Here is a 17,322-nt window from a genome sequence, read left to right as displayed (position 1 = left end):
CAAGAGTTTTCCTAGAGCAGAATTATTCAGCATGTGATGTGGTATGGTGCCCTATGACTAGTTTGGTGTTTGGTTTGTTTTTTTTTCTTTTCTTGAGCCACATTGAGAGTTAGATGAGTATGGGTATTAACAGTGAATGTTGCTGGGCGTGGTGGCGCATGCCTGTAATCCCAGCACTCAGGAGGCTGAGGCAGGAGGATCACTGAGTTCAAGGCCAGCCTAGGCTACATAGCGAGTTCAGGGCCAGCCTGAACTACAAAGTGGGGAGAGACCCTGCCTCAAAAAAAACAGTGAACATGGAAGTTCTTACAGCATTTTAACACCTTTGGAAGATGGGGATTGAGACAGGGTCTCACCATGCAGTCCACACTGGCCTTGAACATGCTGTGTAGGTTGACGTTGAACTCATGATTGTCCTGCCTCAGCTTCCACGTGCTGAGATTACAAGGCATATACCACCACTCCTAACTCAACACTAATTTTTATACGTTGAATCTGATAACCAAAAAGTTGGAGCTTATCTTTTTATATTTTTCATTTCTTTTCTAGTAATTCATCTTTAGTATAGTTTATTTGTTCCTAACAGATTGAAATTCAAGGGAAAAAAAGTGCTTTCCCATAGGTAGTTTGAGAAAGCACTGCTCTGGAAGACATACTTTGAAATATAATTGCTGGGTCTTAGAGTATGTGTATCATCAATTTTAACACACTGCCAAATTGCTCTCTAAGGTGACTCGATAAGACGTTTGAGTTACCTTTGTGCACATCCTCCTGAACCCTTGGAGTCATCAGACTTAAACTATACCAGTTCAGTGGTGGACATGGAATCACATAATTTTAATTTGAATTCCCCTGATTAATACTAAACTTGAATCTTGTTTATTGGTTATTCAGGTTTCCTTTTTTTCTATATGAACTGCCTTTTAATATCCTTAGCCTGTTATTTGATTGATTTTTTTAAAATTAATTAAGTTTATTGGTACATTTTAGATATCCATAATGATCACATTCATCCTAGGGAATTTGAACCTGTATGTGATGTATCTTGATTCTTTTTTTTTTTCCCCCATTCCCCACCCCTCTCTTTAAACCCCCTTCCCCTCCTTATTTACAAAAGCTTTGTTTTCATTTTTGATTGTTTTTTTTGTTTTGGGGGGGGTACCAGGGATTGAACTGGGGACCTTGTACTTGGCAAGGCAGGAGGCAGCACCACTGAGCTAAATCCCCAGCCCTTGAATGATGTTTTGAACTGGTTTATAGGAGTTCTTTTTAATCTCTTGAGCTCAAAACTGTTCCCAAATTTATGCATTAGAAGTATCTTCTCTCAATTTTGAACTCTTGGATGTTCAACTTATGTATTTTTTAAGTGGTCAAATTCATCAGTCTTTTCCTTCATGATTTGTGCCTTTCCTATCTTACAAATTATTTCCCTACCCCAATAAAAATTTTATTCTAAAAGTTTTAACTTCCCAGATTTTGTATGTAGGGCTTTTATCCAATATGTAGAATTTATTTTAGTGTATAATGTGATGTACCAATTCAGTTTTATTTTTTTCCAAATGGCAAACCAATTGTCTTAGACTATTGGATGGTTCATTATTTCCTCTACTTATTTCTAATGCTTTGTATGTCATATAACAAGATAACATTTAATTTGTCTGTTGTTAGGACCTCTGCTTTATTTCAGTTTTTTATTTAAACTTTCCTGGTATTACCTTGTTTTAATTACTGTACCTTTTATGTTGTCTTACTATCTGGGAGAGTGAGTATTGTCTTAGCTGTTTCTCCTGTTAACTACTCGTAAAATTGTAGTGCATTATTTTAAGTCCTTTATTCATCCATATAAATTTAAGAACCAGCTCAAGTTCTATAAAATACTGTGTTGGGATTTTTATTTAAATTTCATGTATGTGTACATCAGTTTGTAGAGAATTGCAATATTTGATTCTGAGTCTAGTTACATTTTTTCATTTATAAGAAATGTCTTTCAAAAAAGTCCTAAGTTGTTTGCTTGTTTTTGTTTTGTTTGGTTTTTTGGTACCAGGGATCAAACTCAGGTCCTTGCACTTGCAAGGCAGGTGGTGGAACAACTGAACTAAATCCCTGGCCCTAAAAAAGTCATAAGTTTCTTAAAATTGTTGCAGATTTGTTAGAGATTTAGTCCTAGTATCCTTTAAAGTTTTTGTTGTTATAAATAGGCTGTATTTAAAGGCACATTTTCTTTTTTGTTCCCCACATTTTCTAATTGATTGTTGCTTTTGTATACATAAACTGTTGATTTTTTATTTAGTAGTCTTGCTGAAAATGCTATTGTTCTAATAGTCTTGGATTTTCCATGTGTGCAATCATAATGTCCTCATATAAAGACAATTCTATTTCTTTCATTATGTTTTCACACTTTTTATTTATTCTTACTGCTTACCTGTGCGCCCTTCACCCCATCCACCCTTCCCTGTTTACATAGATTTCATTTCCATTTTTTTTTCTTTTCTCATAGTTTTTCTTTTACCTCTTTTCCTTTCCCCTTCCCCTCCTTTCACTCTCCATTATAATTTTTTATCTTTGACTCATGAATTATGAAAAGTATATTTTTCAGTTTCTAGTTTGATGGGTTTTGATGGCCTGGCTTCTATTGTTAATGTCCAAAATCAAATGTCAGAAAATAAGATATATTGTATTTATTCTTAAGTGTTTACTGGAATTTGCTTTGAGCCTTACCTACACATGGTCCTTTTGTAAATGTTCTGTGTATGCTTAAAAGACTGAATATATATCCTCTATTTATTGGATGCATGTTCCTATGTATATATAGATCCATTAGGTCAGGCTTGTGAATTGTGTTCAATCTTCTCTATTCTTCTAATTTTGTCTTTTTGAGCTATCAGTTACTCAGAAAAGTGTGTGTTAAGATTTCCCACTATGCCTGTTTATTTGTTGAGTTGTACTTTTTTTCTTTCTGAATTTTGGACATGTATCAGTACGAGCAGTCAGGTTCAGAATTGTTACATCTTCCTGGAGAATTGCTTCTATTTTATAATAATACTCTTTATCCCTAAACATATTTTTTTGGCCTAAGCTCTGTTTTTTCTGATGATAATAAAGCTATGCCAGATTTCTCTTGGGTTTTTTCCTTGGTGTATCTTCCCATCCTTTTACTTTGAACTTTTCTATGTCATTATGTTTTAGGTGTGTCTCTTGTAAACAGTATATAGCTGGATTTTGTTATCTTATCCAATGTGAGAATCTGTCTTTTAACTGGTGAGTTTTAGTCTTTTTATATTTATTGTGGTTGCTGCTATATTTGGATTTGTTTGTATCATTCAGTTATGTGCTATGTACCATACTAGTTTTCCTCTGCTTTTTCCTCCTTCATTTTGGATCAGTATTAAGTGATTGAGTTTTTATTCTTTCCTGCCTTTTACTTGACTGGAAGTTTTACATTCTATATCATATCTGTAATGTGTAACTAGTCATCAACTGTGGTATGTTAACAAGTGTACCTGATTTGACAAAGTCTAAAGTTAATCATTATGTCTGTTTTCTTGAGCAATACTTTGGAATGCTTAAACTCTTACCACTATTCTCCAATCTTACATAGTATCATTGCTTTTATGTTAGTTTCATGTTGCTTGTATCCTCCCATTGATTATTGTCGTCATCATTGATTCTTACAGTAAATATGTATACTTTGATTTATGAGAGTTGAGTAATTTTTTTTCCTCTGCATTACCCCTGGCAATTCCTTTTTTACCCCTGCTAGGTTGGTTCGTTTGTTTGCTTCCTTTCTTTCAGTCAGAACTAAGGAATGGAAAACTTCTTCAGTCTTCCTTGGTCTAAAAATGCTTTTATTTCATTCTTGAATGGTAATTCAACACCAAACATCACTCTGGTAATGTTATTCTATTTTTGTTTGGCCTCTTGTACCTGTTTACAAGTTGCTAGCAGTCTCATTGTTACTTTTAAGTAATCAGTCTCTCTTCTCTTTTGCTTTGAAGACTTTTTTTGTAGTATTCTCCCGTTTCACCAGTAATGCATTATATCTAAGGAGAGAAAAACTTACTGAACTGTTGGATAGAGTTCTTCAGTCTCACTTTCACTTCAGCTGCAACCTGCAGAAGTCTTGGTTTTATGTAGGAGTCTTAGTTCTAACATTGCAAGGCTTGATTTCCTGCCCCTGCCTGTACTATTATCTAAGTCCAATTTCCTTTCTTGTGTAATACCATCCCCAGGGCAGCCAGATCTAGGCTCTCGGTTCTTCCTTTGCTTACGTCACTTGAGGATTTCTCTTATGAACCCAGCCATGCATTAAAAATCATATTTGTTATATTTTATCTAGCATTTTAAAGTGTTAGCTGAAGGGTTTTCTCATTAGCCTACCATTTTTGTAGAACTAGAAGTTTGATCAAAGCATTCATTGGTTTATTCCCACATGACAAAAGCAGAACTATTTAAAAATTTTCTCTCCATTGTGTACTTCCCTCTGGGGCCAGAGATAAAATATAGTCTTCTCTTGGTATCTGTGGATATTAGTTTCAGGACTACTGAAACACACATACACCCTGTCAGGGCCCATGCTAAAATCTGTAGATGTTCAAGTCTCCTGCATAAAATAGCATATGACTTTATGACTTCCATATGACCTATAATACCTATTACAATGTAAATGCTATGTAAATTATTGTTATACTATATCATTTAGGGAATAATAAGAAAATTCTGTACTTATTTAGTACGAACAGTTTTCTGAATATTTCTAGGTGCAGTTGGTTGATTTTACAGATGAGAAAACTGTGAATACAGAGGGCAGTTATATTCATCCTCCTTGGCTAAACAGGAGAATTGAGACTGTTTTTTTAAGAATAGCACTGATTGATTTTACAGTATAATTAGAATTTTTTCTTCCCTGGTCCTGAGTCCTTTGGCTCAGCTAGAAATGTACTGAAGCAGCTCAATTTCTCCTCTGGTGCACATTCTTCCATATAACTTTTAATCATCTCAAGGTTATCTTTAATACCTAATGTGTTCACTCCCATCACCTGTTTTCACCTTCTTGATGAATTACCCTGCTTTTCATTTAACCTTCTATAGCAGTCACAGTATTCCTCCTCTGATAGTCTTTTCCTCATGTCATGGTGGTAATTTGAAGTAGACCCTGAGTACATTAAAACTTAACCTCCTAGTCTGTCACTCAAGATAGAGGTCTTCTAGCCCTCTTTCTTATCTTATTTGCTGTTGTCATCTGGCTCCGTTATCTCCTCTTCATTGTGACTTGGTCATTCATACCTCCTTTTATTTATGTTTTCTGGCGTGCCCTCCTAGGTCACGTCCATTATTTCCTAATAAAATTCCTTCTAGGTTTTCCTTTGTTTAACTTACCTCATTTATTCCTTCTTTCTCCTGGCACATTATGTAATTGTCTTCTGTTACTATACATTTATGTTGCTGTTTTTGTTCTGTAGTACTTTCATAAAGTATTGTTTTCCCCTCATTGGCTTGTATAGTCACATGACAGACTGCAACTATTAGTCTATTGTACTTTTCTCACAAAACTTACACTGTCAAAATAAAACAGTGAAATAGGAAATAAATTCCTTTATTTCTTTCAGTTGTTTGGAACTTACGGAAATAATTATCCATAAGTCTTTATGTAATTAAGTGTTAAACCGTGTGCTACTGGTTCAGAGTGCCTCAGGAACTAGAAAAATGTTTTTGAGTGTATCTTTTGTTTTATAATTATAGAAGCAGAGAAGATTGCACAAGTGGCCAAAATTCGGTTTCAGCAGAAGGTGATGGAGAAAGAAACTGAAAAGCACATTTCTGAAATTGAAGGTACATTTTGGAGAGTGAGGGTCTGACTATCCTGAATGTCTGTCTGTTTTGGAGACCAGCTCTTGATTTTCTTGGGTGGGGAGTAATCAAGTGTTCTGGTCTGGAGGAAGTAGCTAGCCTGAAATTCTGGACAATATTTCTTTTAAAGCTATTACATCTCTAATTCCTGCTTTGGTTTTTGACCCTGTTAGCTCATCTTTTCATTTTTTTTCCTTAAATTGGGGCTTATTAGCTATTATTTTATTCTCAGATAAAATATGAGAATTATTCATAATCATTTGTACTGAACGTACAAAAGAATAAACCCCAGTACCCAGCAGTTTCTTTTTTACCTGTCAATCATAACCAATTAGCTGGGGGCAAAAAAGCCCCAGTTTTCAAGGAGAATCTCAAAACTCCTTGAGTCCCATAGTGATGAAGCAAGAAACAGTGAGGACCCCAGAACAGTTAACTCTTAACATAAGCAAAAAGCAGCTTTTACTGTTGCCAGCGGCTCAGCAAGTGACTCCTGTCAGTCTCAAGAGCCCCAAATAGAAATTTGCACTTATATACCTCTTTTTACATATATGAGGCTTAATTCCATTGGAGTTTCCCTGGGAATATAGCAAGTAGGATTTACACAAAGCAGAGCAGCGGAGAGTGGGAGAGCAAAGAGTTCTGGCAGGACTTTCTGAGTCTGTTACACTTCTTTGGTGACAGATTACAGAAGTTGTCATGGCTACTCAGGTACATTCTACAAAGAGCATAGTTACCTAGTTAACCCATAGTTGCCTAATAAGACAGTTAACCCATTGTTGCCCAAGTCCATGTGGAGGGGTGGGCTCCTTTTTCATTTACCCCTTTGAGGCTCTGATTGAAGAGCTTCATTTTTTATATCAACTTTTATTATTTATATCATTTTATTAATTTATATGATTATTTAATCTTTTATGGATTGATTATCTTTTAACTCATAAGACCCTAGAGACTGTTTTTGATCTATAGTAGTTATTGTCATGGAAGTCTCTTGATACAGATTAGTGCCCCCCAGGTCATAACCTCTCATTTATCTGTAGTCCAAGGTTTTGTCCTCCCATTTTGGGTCCTGGGGGTCTATGATGTTGATAATAACTGGATTACATGTCCCAAGCCCACAAGAGGTCCAGGGATCTTTGTTTCTCTAAAGGAGATCCCCTCTGTCAGGTGGCCTGTTTTATACAAGACCTATTTTATAGGGGCAACTATTGGTTGGTGGATCTCTATATCAATCCCATGGGTTATTTTTCCAGACACACGTACACTTGTCATTATTATTATTTTTTTCCCCCAGTTTATGCCCCTGCATGATGTGTAGGGAAACTGGATCACCCCATACTTAGGGGGGAACATTTGATTAGCTTTAAAGGCAGAATTGATAATTGTACAAGCATCAAAAAATAAAATCATTAGTTCCCCGGGCCTTAATTTTGTGGTTTTGTTTAACAAGAGTCCGGGGCCGGGGATTTAGCTCAGTGGTTTCACCGCCTGCTGCGAGGACCAGAGTTCGATCCCCAGTACCAAAAAAAACCCAAAAAAACCAAAAACCAAAAGAGTCCTAATTTGTTCTGGTTCGAGACACAGTCAGGATTTCAAACTCCCAAGTGGTTCCTGTTTTTGGGTTAAAGCAACTGGGTGGGTACCATCCTTAGGCTTTTATGTAGTCAAGTTAGTGACGCAGATTTCTGTGATCTCTCCTTTACAATCATAGTAAGTGTGAAAAAATAAAACTCTCATAACAGAAGTTCCTGTCCAGGTGACATGCAGGCAGGTGTCACAGTTTTGGTTGCCCCTGTGGGAATTACTTCCTCAAGTGTCGCTTCTGGAGTGGAGGAGATGAGACCCCCTAATAAAAACAACCAATACCGGTAACACAACTTACCCACAAAAGGAAGGTGATGGTTAACAGACAACTCTCGCCCCAGTTTTAGTCAGCTGGGGCAGTCTCAGCAAAGGGCTATAGCAAAAAGCAGGGAAGAAATCCTAAAACAGCTAAAAGCAAGGGATAACAGTTCATCACAGGTAGGAACAAAGGTATGTAGTCCTATCCTTAGCGGCATCCTCAGGCTTCGGTGCTGTGTGGAGACTAGTCAGTCCCCGGAGTGACTAGAGTAGGGTTGATGTCTTCCGCTGACTTTGGCATGGTTCCCCTCTGAGTCAAGATGATCTTGGTGTTGCATCCTTTTTTACCCAACTACGTGGATCCCCACATGGATCCACGTGGGGACTCCTTTTACTCAGACTGTCATGGGGTGGTCAAAATGACTGTTAGTAAACCTTTTTATTTGGGGTTAAGGCTGTCTTGTCACCAGTCTTGGAGAGAAGGGGTACAGTGGACTAGAAATGCTAACAGGGCCCTTTTTCAGGCTCAAGAAGCTGTCTTTTAGGAGACCTTTTCTAGCTCAATCAGTTGTCTTTTTAAAGTAGCTTTTCCTAATGTCCCTATGGGGTGTGCTAGTTATCTCAAGACAGGGAGTGGCCTGGCAAACAGCTTATGGGGTAAATAGCCTGTTTTCTTGTGGGGAGTGCAACATGTGTGGAGAAGCACAATGAGTAAGGCCTGGACTGAGGTGAGCCAAGCCTCTTGGCAAAGTTTTCTTAACCCCACTTTTAGGGTTCTGTTCATCCCCTATTTTCCCTGAGCTCTGGGGCCTATAGGCTAAATGTAAATTCCAGTTAATCCCCAATGCCTCTGCCACCCCTTGGACCACTGTCGTCATAAAAGCAGCACCCTTGTCTGATCCTATGTTCAGTGGACACCCATAGTGGGGGATGATTTTTTTGTAGCAATTTCTGTGTCACTTCTTGGGCTTTTTCTGTCCAACTAGGGAAAGCCTCTACCCAGTTGGAGTTAAGTACAGACCATAATTAAAAGGTAACCAAATCCTACGTACTTGGTCAGTTCTGTGAAGTTGACCTGGATATCTTCAAAAGGCACTGCCCCTACCCTCTGGACCCTTGCTCGGACACCTGGTGTTGTCTTTTGGATTGTGTTGAGCACAAGTCACACAACTGCTGGACAGTTTGTTTGGTCAGGGCCATCAATCGTGGGATGTAAAAGTAGCGGCTGAGCGGAGCCTCTAATTTTTTTTTTTTCCTAGGTGGGTAGTGGTCGGGACTTCACAGCTTTTTCTAGAGTCACAACTGCGTAGCCAGTCCTCTGTTTCCCAGTCTCATCTATGTGGCTACTCCGTCCACAGAGAACTTCAATTCAGGCCGTTGGAGAGGTTGGTCTCGCAGATCTGGCTGACTGAAGTAAATTTGTTCTATGGCCTCCTCACAATTGTGTATGGGCCCTTCTAGCTGGGGAGGGAGGGTAGCTGAGTTTAGATTGTTAGAGGCTTCTACCCTGATTCCAAGGTTTTCACATAGCAAACTTTGGTATTGGGTCCAACACAGATTGGTGAGTCAGTGGTATTCTTTAACATTCATAAGGGTGACTACAACGTGTGGGTCTTGCACTCTTAGGTCTTGGCCTAGAGCCAATTTGTCAGCCTCTTTGGTCCAAAGAGCCATTGTGGCCAAAGCCCTGAGGCAAGGAGGTTACCCTTGTGTAACTATGTCTAGTTGTTTGGACAAATAGGCCATCAGTCTTTTCCAGGAACCAAGGGTCTGGACTAACACCCCCATTACAACCTTTTTTCACTCAGTCACGTACAGAGTGAAAGGCTTACTCAGATCAGGGAGGCCCAAAGCTGGTACGTCCTGGATCTCTTCCTTCAGGGTCTTGAAAACAAACTGTTGTTCTTTTTCCCAGGTCAGGGGATCTTTTTCTCCCCTCTTTGTGGCTTTATAGAGGGCTAGGATGGTGCAGTTGGGAATCCATATCTTATAAAAGCCTGATGTTCTCAAGAACTCTTGAAATTGTCTTTTGTTCACATCCAGGGCCAATTTTGGATTGAGTCCAAATCCCCCTTGAGGGTCATCTGAATTGGCCAGTTTTGGAGCCTCTTGTTTTTCCCCGGGGACAGGAGAAGAAGGAGGTGGCAGTTCAAAGCACATTTTCCTGTCCATAAAATAATTTTGGCCCTTAACTTGGTCAACAAATCCCTCCCTAACAGGCGAGTTGGACAGTCAGGGATGTACAAGAACCACCTTGTGGCCCCCTATTTTGCAAATCTGAGGCTAGCAAAAGGCTTATGCCTTAGTTTGTCCTGTGGCCCCCTTGATGTCAGTTGTCTTACCACTGAGAGGCCCAGTGGGGAATATCACAATGGCATGGTTTGTTCCCCTGTCAATTAGGTCTGGAGAGTTTCAGTCCAATGAGGCCTTGTGGAAGAAGTGGGGGACATAGTAGGCATGGGGTATTTGGAGCCAAATCAGGTCAGACTGAATACATGGTAGAGTCAAAATGGAGGTGGGGAGGGGCCGGCCTCTGAGGCTGCAGCCGATAAGGGGCTGTCCCAGAACTGAAGAGCCTGACTCTGGAAGTGCTGAGGGTCCTAGAGGTGGAGCTAGAATCTGTTGCCTGAAATGGGGAGGTTAGTCCAGTAGTGGGAGGCTTAATACATGTAAGGCCGAATCATCTAGAGCGCCCTAAAAAATGGATGGAGTTTTGACAGGTCTTTGCCTGTTTGGATGGACCCTTGTGGCAGCCAGAACTCGGGAAAGGGGTTGCCTCAGCCAAGGGGGTGGACAAAGGACTAGCTGTAATATTAAGTCCACATAAGGAAATTGATCTGGGTGTTTGGGGCTTTCTGTTGTAACCTGATAACCTGTCACATTTTTTTGACTAAGGTTTTTTTGTTAACTGAGGCTTGTGGGGGCCATCCAACCTGAAAGGAAGACCATTTTATCTCATAAAGCATTTTGAGTTTCCCTCGAGTAAGTTTCTGACCATAATCTCCAGTAAATCCCTTTTTAATGTGTTGGGTTTTTTTTTCAGTCATGATCACTAGAGTATTTTTACTATGGTTCCCTCCCATAGTTTTTCCTCCCACAGAAATGGACAGGAACAAGACACCGATCACTTCATCCATCACTGGCCAGTCTCCTCTCAGAAATATTTCAGGCCCCTCTTAGCATTGACAGTCCAGTGATCCTGGCTGTCACTATAGTGTTCCCCTAAGCCATATAAGGTGGCCCTGGACCCGTGGTTTGGGACTCTATACTCACTTTGGCCAGCCCTGTGCACCCCCACCAGTGTCAGGAATGCAATGTCTGTCTCATTTACATACAAGCACTCACAGATTCAACCAAACAAATACTCCCTTCCACCAATAGCAGTGGCCAAACCTGCCTCTGGCAGCCTGCTGTCCCGTTTCACTGCAGTCCCGCAGCTGGTCAGGGAACACAAAAGGTTATCAAACCTCTTTTTTGGAGACTCCTCCTTGGGTCTCTTCTTCAGAATAGGGCTCACAATGCTACTGTGATTCAGACATCTGTCAAATGCCATTTGGTCCTCTCCATGTGAGCCCTCAGCCAGCTGGGGTGTCTTGGCCAGTCCTATGGGGAGACTCCAACACAACAGGTGTGCGCTCAGTAGGAGCTCATCGTCCAGCCAGCCAAGCTCCCCTGCTCTACCCGTGGGGGAGGTAATGAGCCACGAGTGACTGCCTTGCCCCCGTGCTTCACAGCCAGCTCACCAGATGAAGCAGAAAACAGTGAGGACCTCAGAACAGATAGCTCTTTAACACAAAGATAGGAGCAAAAAGGGTGTTTTACTGTTGCCAGCGGCTCAGCAAGTGACTCCTGTCAGTCTCAAGAGCCCCAAATAGAAGTTTGCACTTTCTTATATACCTCTTTTTACATACGAGGCTTAATTCCATTGGAGTTTCCCTGGGAATACAGCAAGTAGGATTTACACAAAGCAAAGCAGCAGAGAAGGGGAGACCAAAGAGTTCTGGCAGGACTTTCTGAGTCTGTTACATTTCTTTGGTGACACATTACAGAAGTTGTCATGGCTACTCACGTACATTCTACAAAGAGCATAGTTACCTAGTTAACCCACAGTTGCCTAATAAGACAGTTAACCATTGTTGCCCAATTTCATATGGAGGGCTGGGCTTCTCTCTCAGTGACATGTTGATGTTCTAAGCCCAGTCTTGACATTTTTTTGCTCATACACAGCTACTTTCTATCTTTCTGGGTTAACTGATTATGGGTCAAATTTGGTGAATGTGGGGACAATGAGATAAGTAGAAGAGAGGTTTCATGTCTGGGCTTATTTATTTTACTTGAAGCCTGGATGGGTGTGAACATTAGGTGATGGGAGGTAGAAGAAGAAGGAAGCACTTTGGTAGAAATGAGTGGGCTCACATGAGCTGTTACTCAGCAGAGAAAAGAGTATTTTCCCTTCAAAAAGAGCTGTCTAGGGACTGGGATTTGAAAGCTGCAAATATAAACCTAAAGTAAGGTAAGCATTTGAAATATTAACAGAAAAAGAGACTCTTAGCCAGCTGAAGGAATGGATTAGCAACTTACCTTTGTTTTAAACATTATTACTCTGTTTTACTTGCTAGATGCTGCCTTTCTAGCACGAGAGAAAGCAAAAGCAGATGCTGAATATTATGCTGCACACAAATATGCCACCTCAAACAAGGTAAGTGGTTCTCTGTGCCACTTTCCTAGCAATGGCTTGGGTTTACTTTCCTTTTTCAGGGGCTCTTATATGGTAGAGGTGGTATTTTTCAGTGTCAAAAAAGGGTAGTGACCAACCCATCATCTTCTAGAATCAGCCAGTTGCTTAGTGAGACTTATTGCACACTCATTGAATAGGGAATTTTGTATAGTTCCTTATAAGTGGGGAGCTAGGACAAAGGCAAATATAAACGCTGATCAATTGTCATAAATCCATTCATTTGGTAATACAGGGACCCAATACTCTATAGTGTTGAAGATCTCCGGCAGAGTGACAGCAAAGAGTGAAGTTGAAGTTCATTTGGAATTGCTTTCCATATAAGGTAGCTTTTTGTGGTAGTAGCTAAGCTTGTTTAGAGCAGTATTTCTTACAGAGCTATTCTTGGCATTTTGGAAGGAGATACTCTTTCACTGTTGAAGACTTTTATGCATTGGGAGATATTTTACATCCCTGGCCCTGGCCCTGGCCCTGGCCTGCTAAATGTGCTCACTAGTAGTTTTAACAACCACGTACATGCACATTTTCAGATGCCGACAGTTTTTTTGCATTTTAAAAACTGTTGCAGTCATGAGGTATTTCACATGTGATAACTTGAGAAAGAAGTTGAATGATACATGGGTAAATAATTTTTGTAGAAGGACTGGGGTAAGTTAACCAGAGAGTAAGGCCTAATAAGCAGGAATTATTTAATGTAGAGGCAGCCAGAACCTTTATAGGATTCAGAGAAGGGAAGGATATGTCCAATATTTATAAAGTTATTAATTATAGGTAAAACTTGGAGAAGGGCAGTGGTTTTATGTCAGATACCAACCTATATTAAGGATTTAAGGGTTAATTTAGTTGTACACTCTGACCACATTTGATTGAAGCATTTTGATAGAGAATGTGAATCAACTGGACAGGGTAAAGATCCAAGGAATGAAAGATGTCAGAGTGCAAAGAGTAGGTGCTATGGAACTATGAAGGACAAGAAGGCCTTTTATAAGAAGACAGTCTGGGACTCAAGGTGGGAGGAGAAGATTACTAAAGAAGGTTCTGAGGGGCTTTGGAAATATATATTCTGGAGAACAAGGGAATTGAATTTTAATCAAACCCAGAAAGATTTTGGTTGGCTATATCCTGGCACCATGATTTAATCAAAACAAAACACCGTGACAGGGAAGGAGATCTGTGGTCAACACACATCTGGTTTATCTATTACAAGCAATTTAAGTGGCCAGCTTTCTTTTAAAAACAAGATGCCAAATCAGGCGACTTCTTGAGATTTTCCAGTTCTAGAATTTGGTGAACAAAGGCAGAATCACAGGCAGTTCGCTATAAGCCTAGGCCTTTCCTTAAAGTTCTGAAGTCTCATCCATTGTCCTATGTACCTCTTTCAAGAAAATCAGCAGAAATTCCAGGTCATTTTCAACTTGAATTCAGCTGGATGAAACAAGAAAGTGAATATGAAGTACTTTATAGGCCCTAAATCACTGTACTAGTATTAACTATCACTAGTTATTTGTTCCCCCAAGCCCTCCCATTGGAGAATCCCAGTGGATTCTCCTACATTAAGACAGGAGCTTATGAAAGGAATTCTAAGTCATATGTTTAATGCCATAACCATATTCCAAAGAGAGAGAGGATAATTGGCAACCATTCAGAGTTGAGTCATGATACTCAGAAGATCAGTGTAGAAAAAAGGAGATGAATATTGCACCAAAATATCCTGACGCCTTTGCTCTTGTTTGCTCCCACAACAGCACAAATTGACCCCGGAATATCTGGAGCTCAAAAAGTACCAGGCCATTGCTTCTAACAGTAAGATCTACTTTGGAAGCAATATCCCTAGCATGTTCATGGACTCCTCTTGTGCTTTGAAATATTCAGATGTTAAGACTGGAAGAGAAAGCTCCCTGCTCCCTGAGGAGGCTCTTGAACCCTCTGGAGAGAACCCCATCCAAAACAAGAAGAGCACAGGTTGATGCAAGAGATTGGAAATATTCTCCCATATCAAGATGTGGCCCAAGGGGCTAAGTGGGAACAATGATTATATGGACTGTTCAGATTTACAGAGAATTTGCACTCTGTCTATTCTGGCTGTCTTGTGATAGTCCTTGTTTATCAGTTGATTGCAAGATAGAGACAGCTGTCTGGCATTCAAATGGTCTTTTCAGCCACAGTTTTATCAAGTATCTTGTATGTATTCTTTTTTAAACTGGTACTCATAAATGAGAGAAAGTTTATGCTAAGATACTGCCTGCACTGGAATGTTAAACACTAAATATGTAACAAGCTGAGTTTTTCTAAGTGAGATCTATTGAATAATGTTTACATTGGTCCTGGGGGACATGGTGTGTTCAGCCATTCAAGAGGTAGGATGACAGAAGACTGCCAGACATGGTAAGTTAAAGAAGACTGATGGCACTTGGGACCCAGACTCTCTTTGGGGTCCAGTCTCAATGTTCATTCATGTGATTGACATCCAGGTCACTGAGGTTCCCCAGGAAATGATCTTCCACTTGAGCAACCATTTACTTGATATGAATTGCACCATTGTTTTTCTGTAGTCAGGTTGGTGGCCTACAGGGACATGCGCTTTGCCACCCCACCAGAGATTCCTCATAGAAATTCCTAATCACTAGTTTATTGCATTAGTAGAATCAGAGGTAAAGAGGGCTTGGTTTGAAGTTTTGAGAGAAAATCTTTGCTCTGAAGCCCTGCATTCCTTCAGTTGGGTAATGATTGTCAGTGTTGCTGCCCCAGGCCATATGTGACTAAGGTACTGTATCTGGTTTTTGAGCAACTCCTTATATGTCACCTCTCAACTCTGGCTGCCTAAGAGTTGGACAGGGCTGTAACCAGATATAGCAGTATACAGTTCCTAACCACTCACTTCATAGTGTTGTATCATAATTGCAGGAAGTTTCTATTTTTAAAACTGGATTTGGGGCACATTCATTTGCCCCAGCACTTCTATCTGAAGGCCAACTCCTAGGGCTGCCAGTGGTTTCTAGTACACTCACCACATTGATCTTTTTAATAATTGTTCAACAAATGTGAACAGTAGTAACCTAGAAAGCATCCTTGGTTATCTTTGTTTCCTTCTCTCTTGGCCATGAGATGGTAAAATGAAAATGTTTTTCCAACTTTCATCTTCAGTAGGAGATCACATTCCATTGCCTTCCTGGACAACCAGTGAATTTAATTTTCTGTAAGAACGTGACAGAATTAACCTGTGGCTATAGGAGATCTACTTTATCTGAATCTTTTTTTTCTTCAGATTAACTTTCCTGGAACATTTGCTGCATATTAGGCCTGAATGTGTGCAGCTTGTGGATATCACTGTGTACACTCTGTTTGAAGCCAGACAAAAAGTCATGGGACCACTTCTAGAAAACAAAGATGTCAGGCTCTTGACAGCTGATAGGTTGTGCCAAACACTTTATTTGGGAAAGGAAAGCCCAGATTTGAAAGGGTCTTTTCCCTGGGCCTTAGGCATTTGTATGTAATATGGAGAAAATTTCATTTTTGCTCATTTACTTCTATAAATTTTTTTAATGAATTTTGTGTCCTTTAGCCCTCCTTAAAAGAACTTCTGAATTATAAAAATAAACTCTTGTATTGTTGCTGCAGATAAATGATTGTTGTGGGAAATCTGGATCCTTGACTTGTGCTTTTATTTCTAGAGATGTTTCCTATTCCCATAAGTGAAGAGCTATTGCCCCAAAGTGTTGGCTGTGAGTTTTCTTACCACTCACAAGGGTTGAGGAACAGGGAAATGTCATTGTGAATTTTTAAAGATAACACTTCCATTTAAACTGTCTATGGAGTGAGCTTCTCTGTGCCCACTCAGTGAGCTCTAAGTCTTGCCGTCCTTCAGGGATGTTCCTTTTGACAAATATATACTGTAATCTTGAAGTCTAAATTTATATGTGAAATGCTTACCTTTTTTAAAATAAATAAAATTATTTTACTATCAGTGACTGTGTATGTGTGTTTTTTTTTTCCCTGTATCTTCATTATTTTCTGGCTTCTTGACATACTCCTAAAGTTGTCTTACCCATTTCAACTAGATAGCCAGTTTATTTGCCAGTTGAATTTAACTGTAAAGGCTCATACATTTTCCAGGATATTGCCTACCTGGAATAAGGCTTTCAAAAACAGGTTTTCTTTATTGCAAGGTCACAAATGGCAAGAAACATCTGGTAATTTGTGGTTAGTCTGTGTTACAAGTTTCTGTCATACTTCAGAGTATCCAGCACTATGAGGTACTGAAGACCCAGAATTTCATGTTAGAACATCATCTATGCATTTGGTGGTCTAAATGCACAAAATGTAAAATGTACTTAGGTCCTCTCACCTTTTGTCAAGACATTAAACCATCTTAGATCAGTGTGTAGAGTAAAACATGGTACATTTTACATAACATTTTAATGTTTATCCTCATAAAACCTAGTGAGCACAGTGTTGTATGCCAGCTCAAATCTGTCTACAAGAGCCACCAATACTATGATTTAATATTTTGATCCATGGAAAGAAAAGGGTAGAATAAAGGCAAGAATAGGGAAATAGGAACATTGACCAGTATAACTGTGCAATTCTGGAACATTAATTAAAAATGCCTTAACATATAATTCTAATATTCAGTGCAATGGAAAGAATTTATTTGGGCAGAATGCTAGCTAAGTTGGTAGATATTTGATCCTCAAATGTTTGATTTTTTTCATCAGTTGTAGTGGGTTTTAGTTTTATTAAAACTATAGCCAAACTAAAAAAAACCCAAAAACAGGTTTTCTACACTTCCCTGACTCTTCGAATTTAACAAGGGATATTCTGATTGTGGGACAGAGCCAGCAGCAGAGGTGTGATAGGAGGATAGAGCATCATGCCTATTAGGCCTAAACGTGTGCAGCTTG

At 39.6% G+C, this 17,322-nt stretch overlaps 1 protein-coding gene across 1 annotated transcript in view; it reads left to right on the top strand.

Moving 5' to 3' along the window:
* Erlin1 (ER lipid raft associated 1) overlaps positions 1–16,385 on the top strand; it is a 41,079-nt gene extending 24,694 nt beyond the window's left edge. Inside the window, exons 10-12 of the mRNA XM_004838659.4 lie at positions 5,740–5,829; positions 12,306–12,385; positions 14,167–16,385. Coding sequence (XP_004838716.1) covers positions 5,740–5,829; positions 12,306–12,385; positions 14,167–14,388 — 392 coding nt within the window. The 3' untranslated portion in view covers positions 14,389–16,385. The remainder of the gene's footprint in view (positions 1–5,739; positions 5,830–12,305; positions 12,386–14,166) is intronic.
* Positions 16,386–17,322: the final 937 nt, after the last annotated feature.

The sequence above is a fragment of the Heterocephalus glaber genome, unplaced genomic scaffold (genome assembly GCF_053883595.1).
Source record: "Heterocephalus glaber isolate CG9 unplaced genomic scaffold, H.glaber_assembly_v1.0 deba00001497, whole genome shotgun sequence".
Taxonomy (NCBI): Eukaryota; Metazoa; Chordata; class Mammalia; order Rodentia; family Bathyergidae; genus Heterocephalus; species Heterocephalus glaber.
Note: the sequence above shows the minus strand (reverse complement) of the source record. Positions and strands in the feature narration are given on the sequence as shown.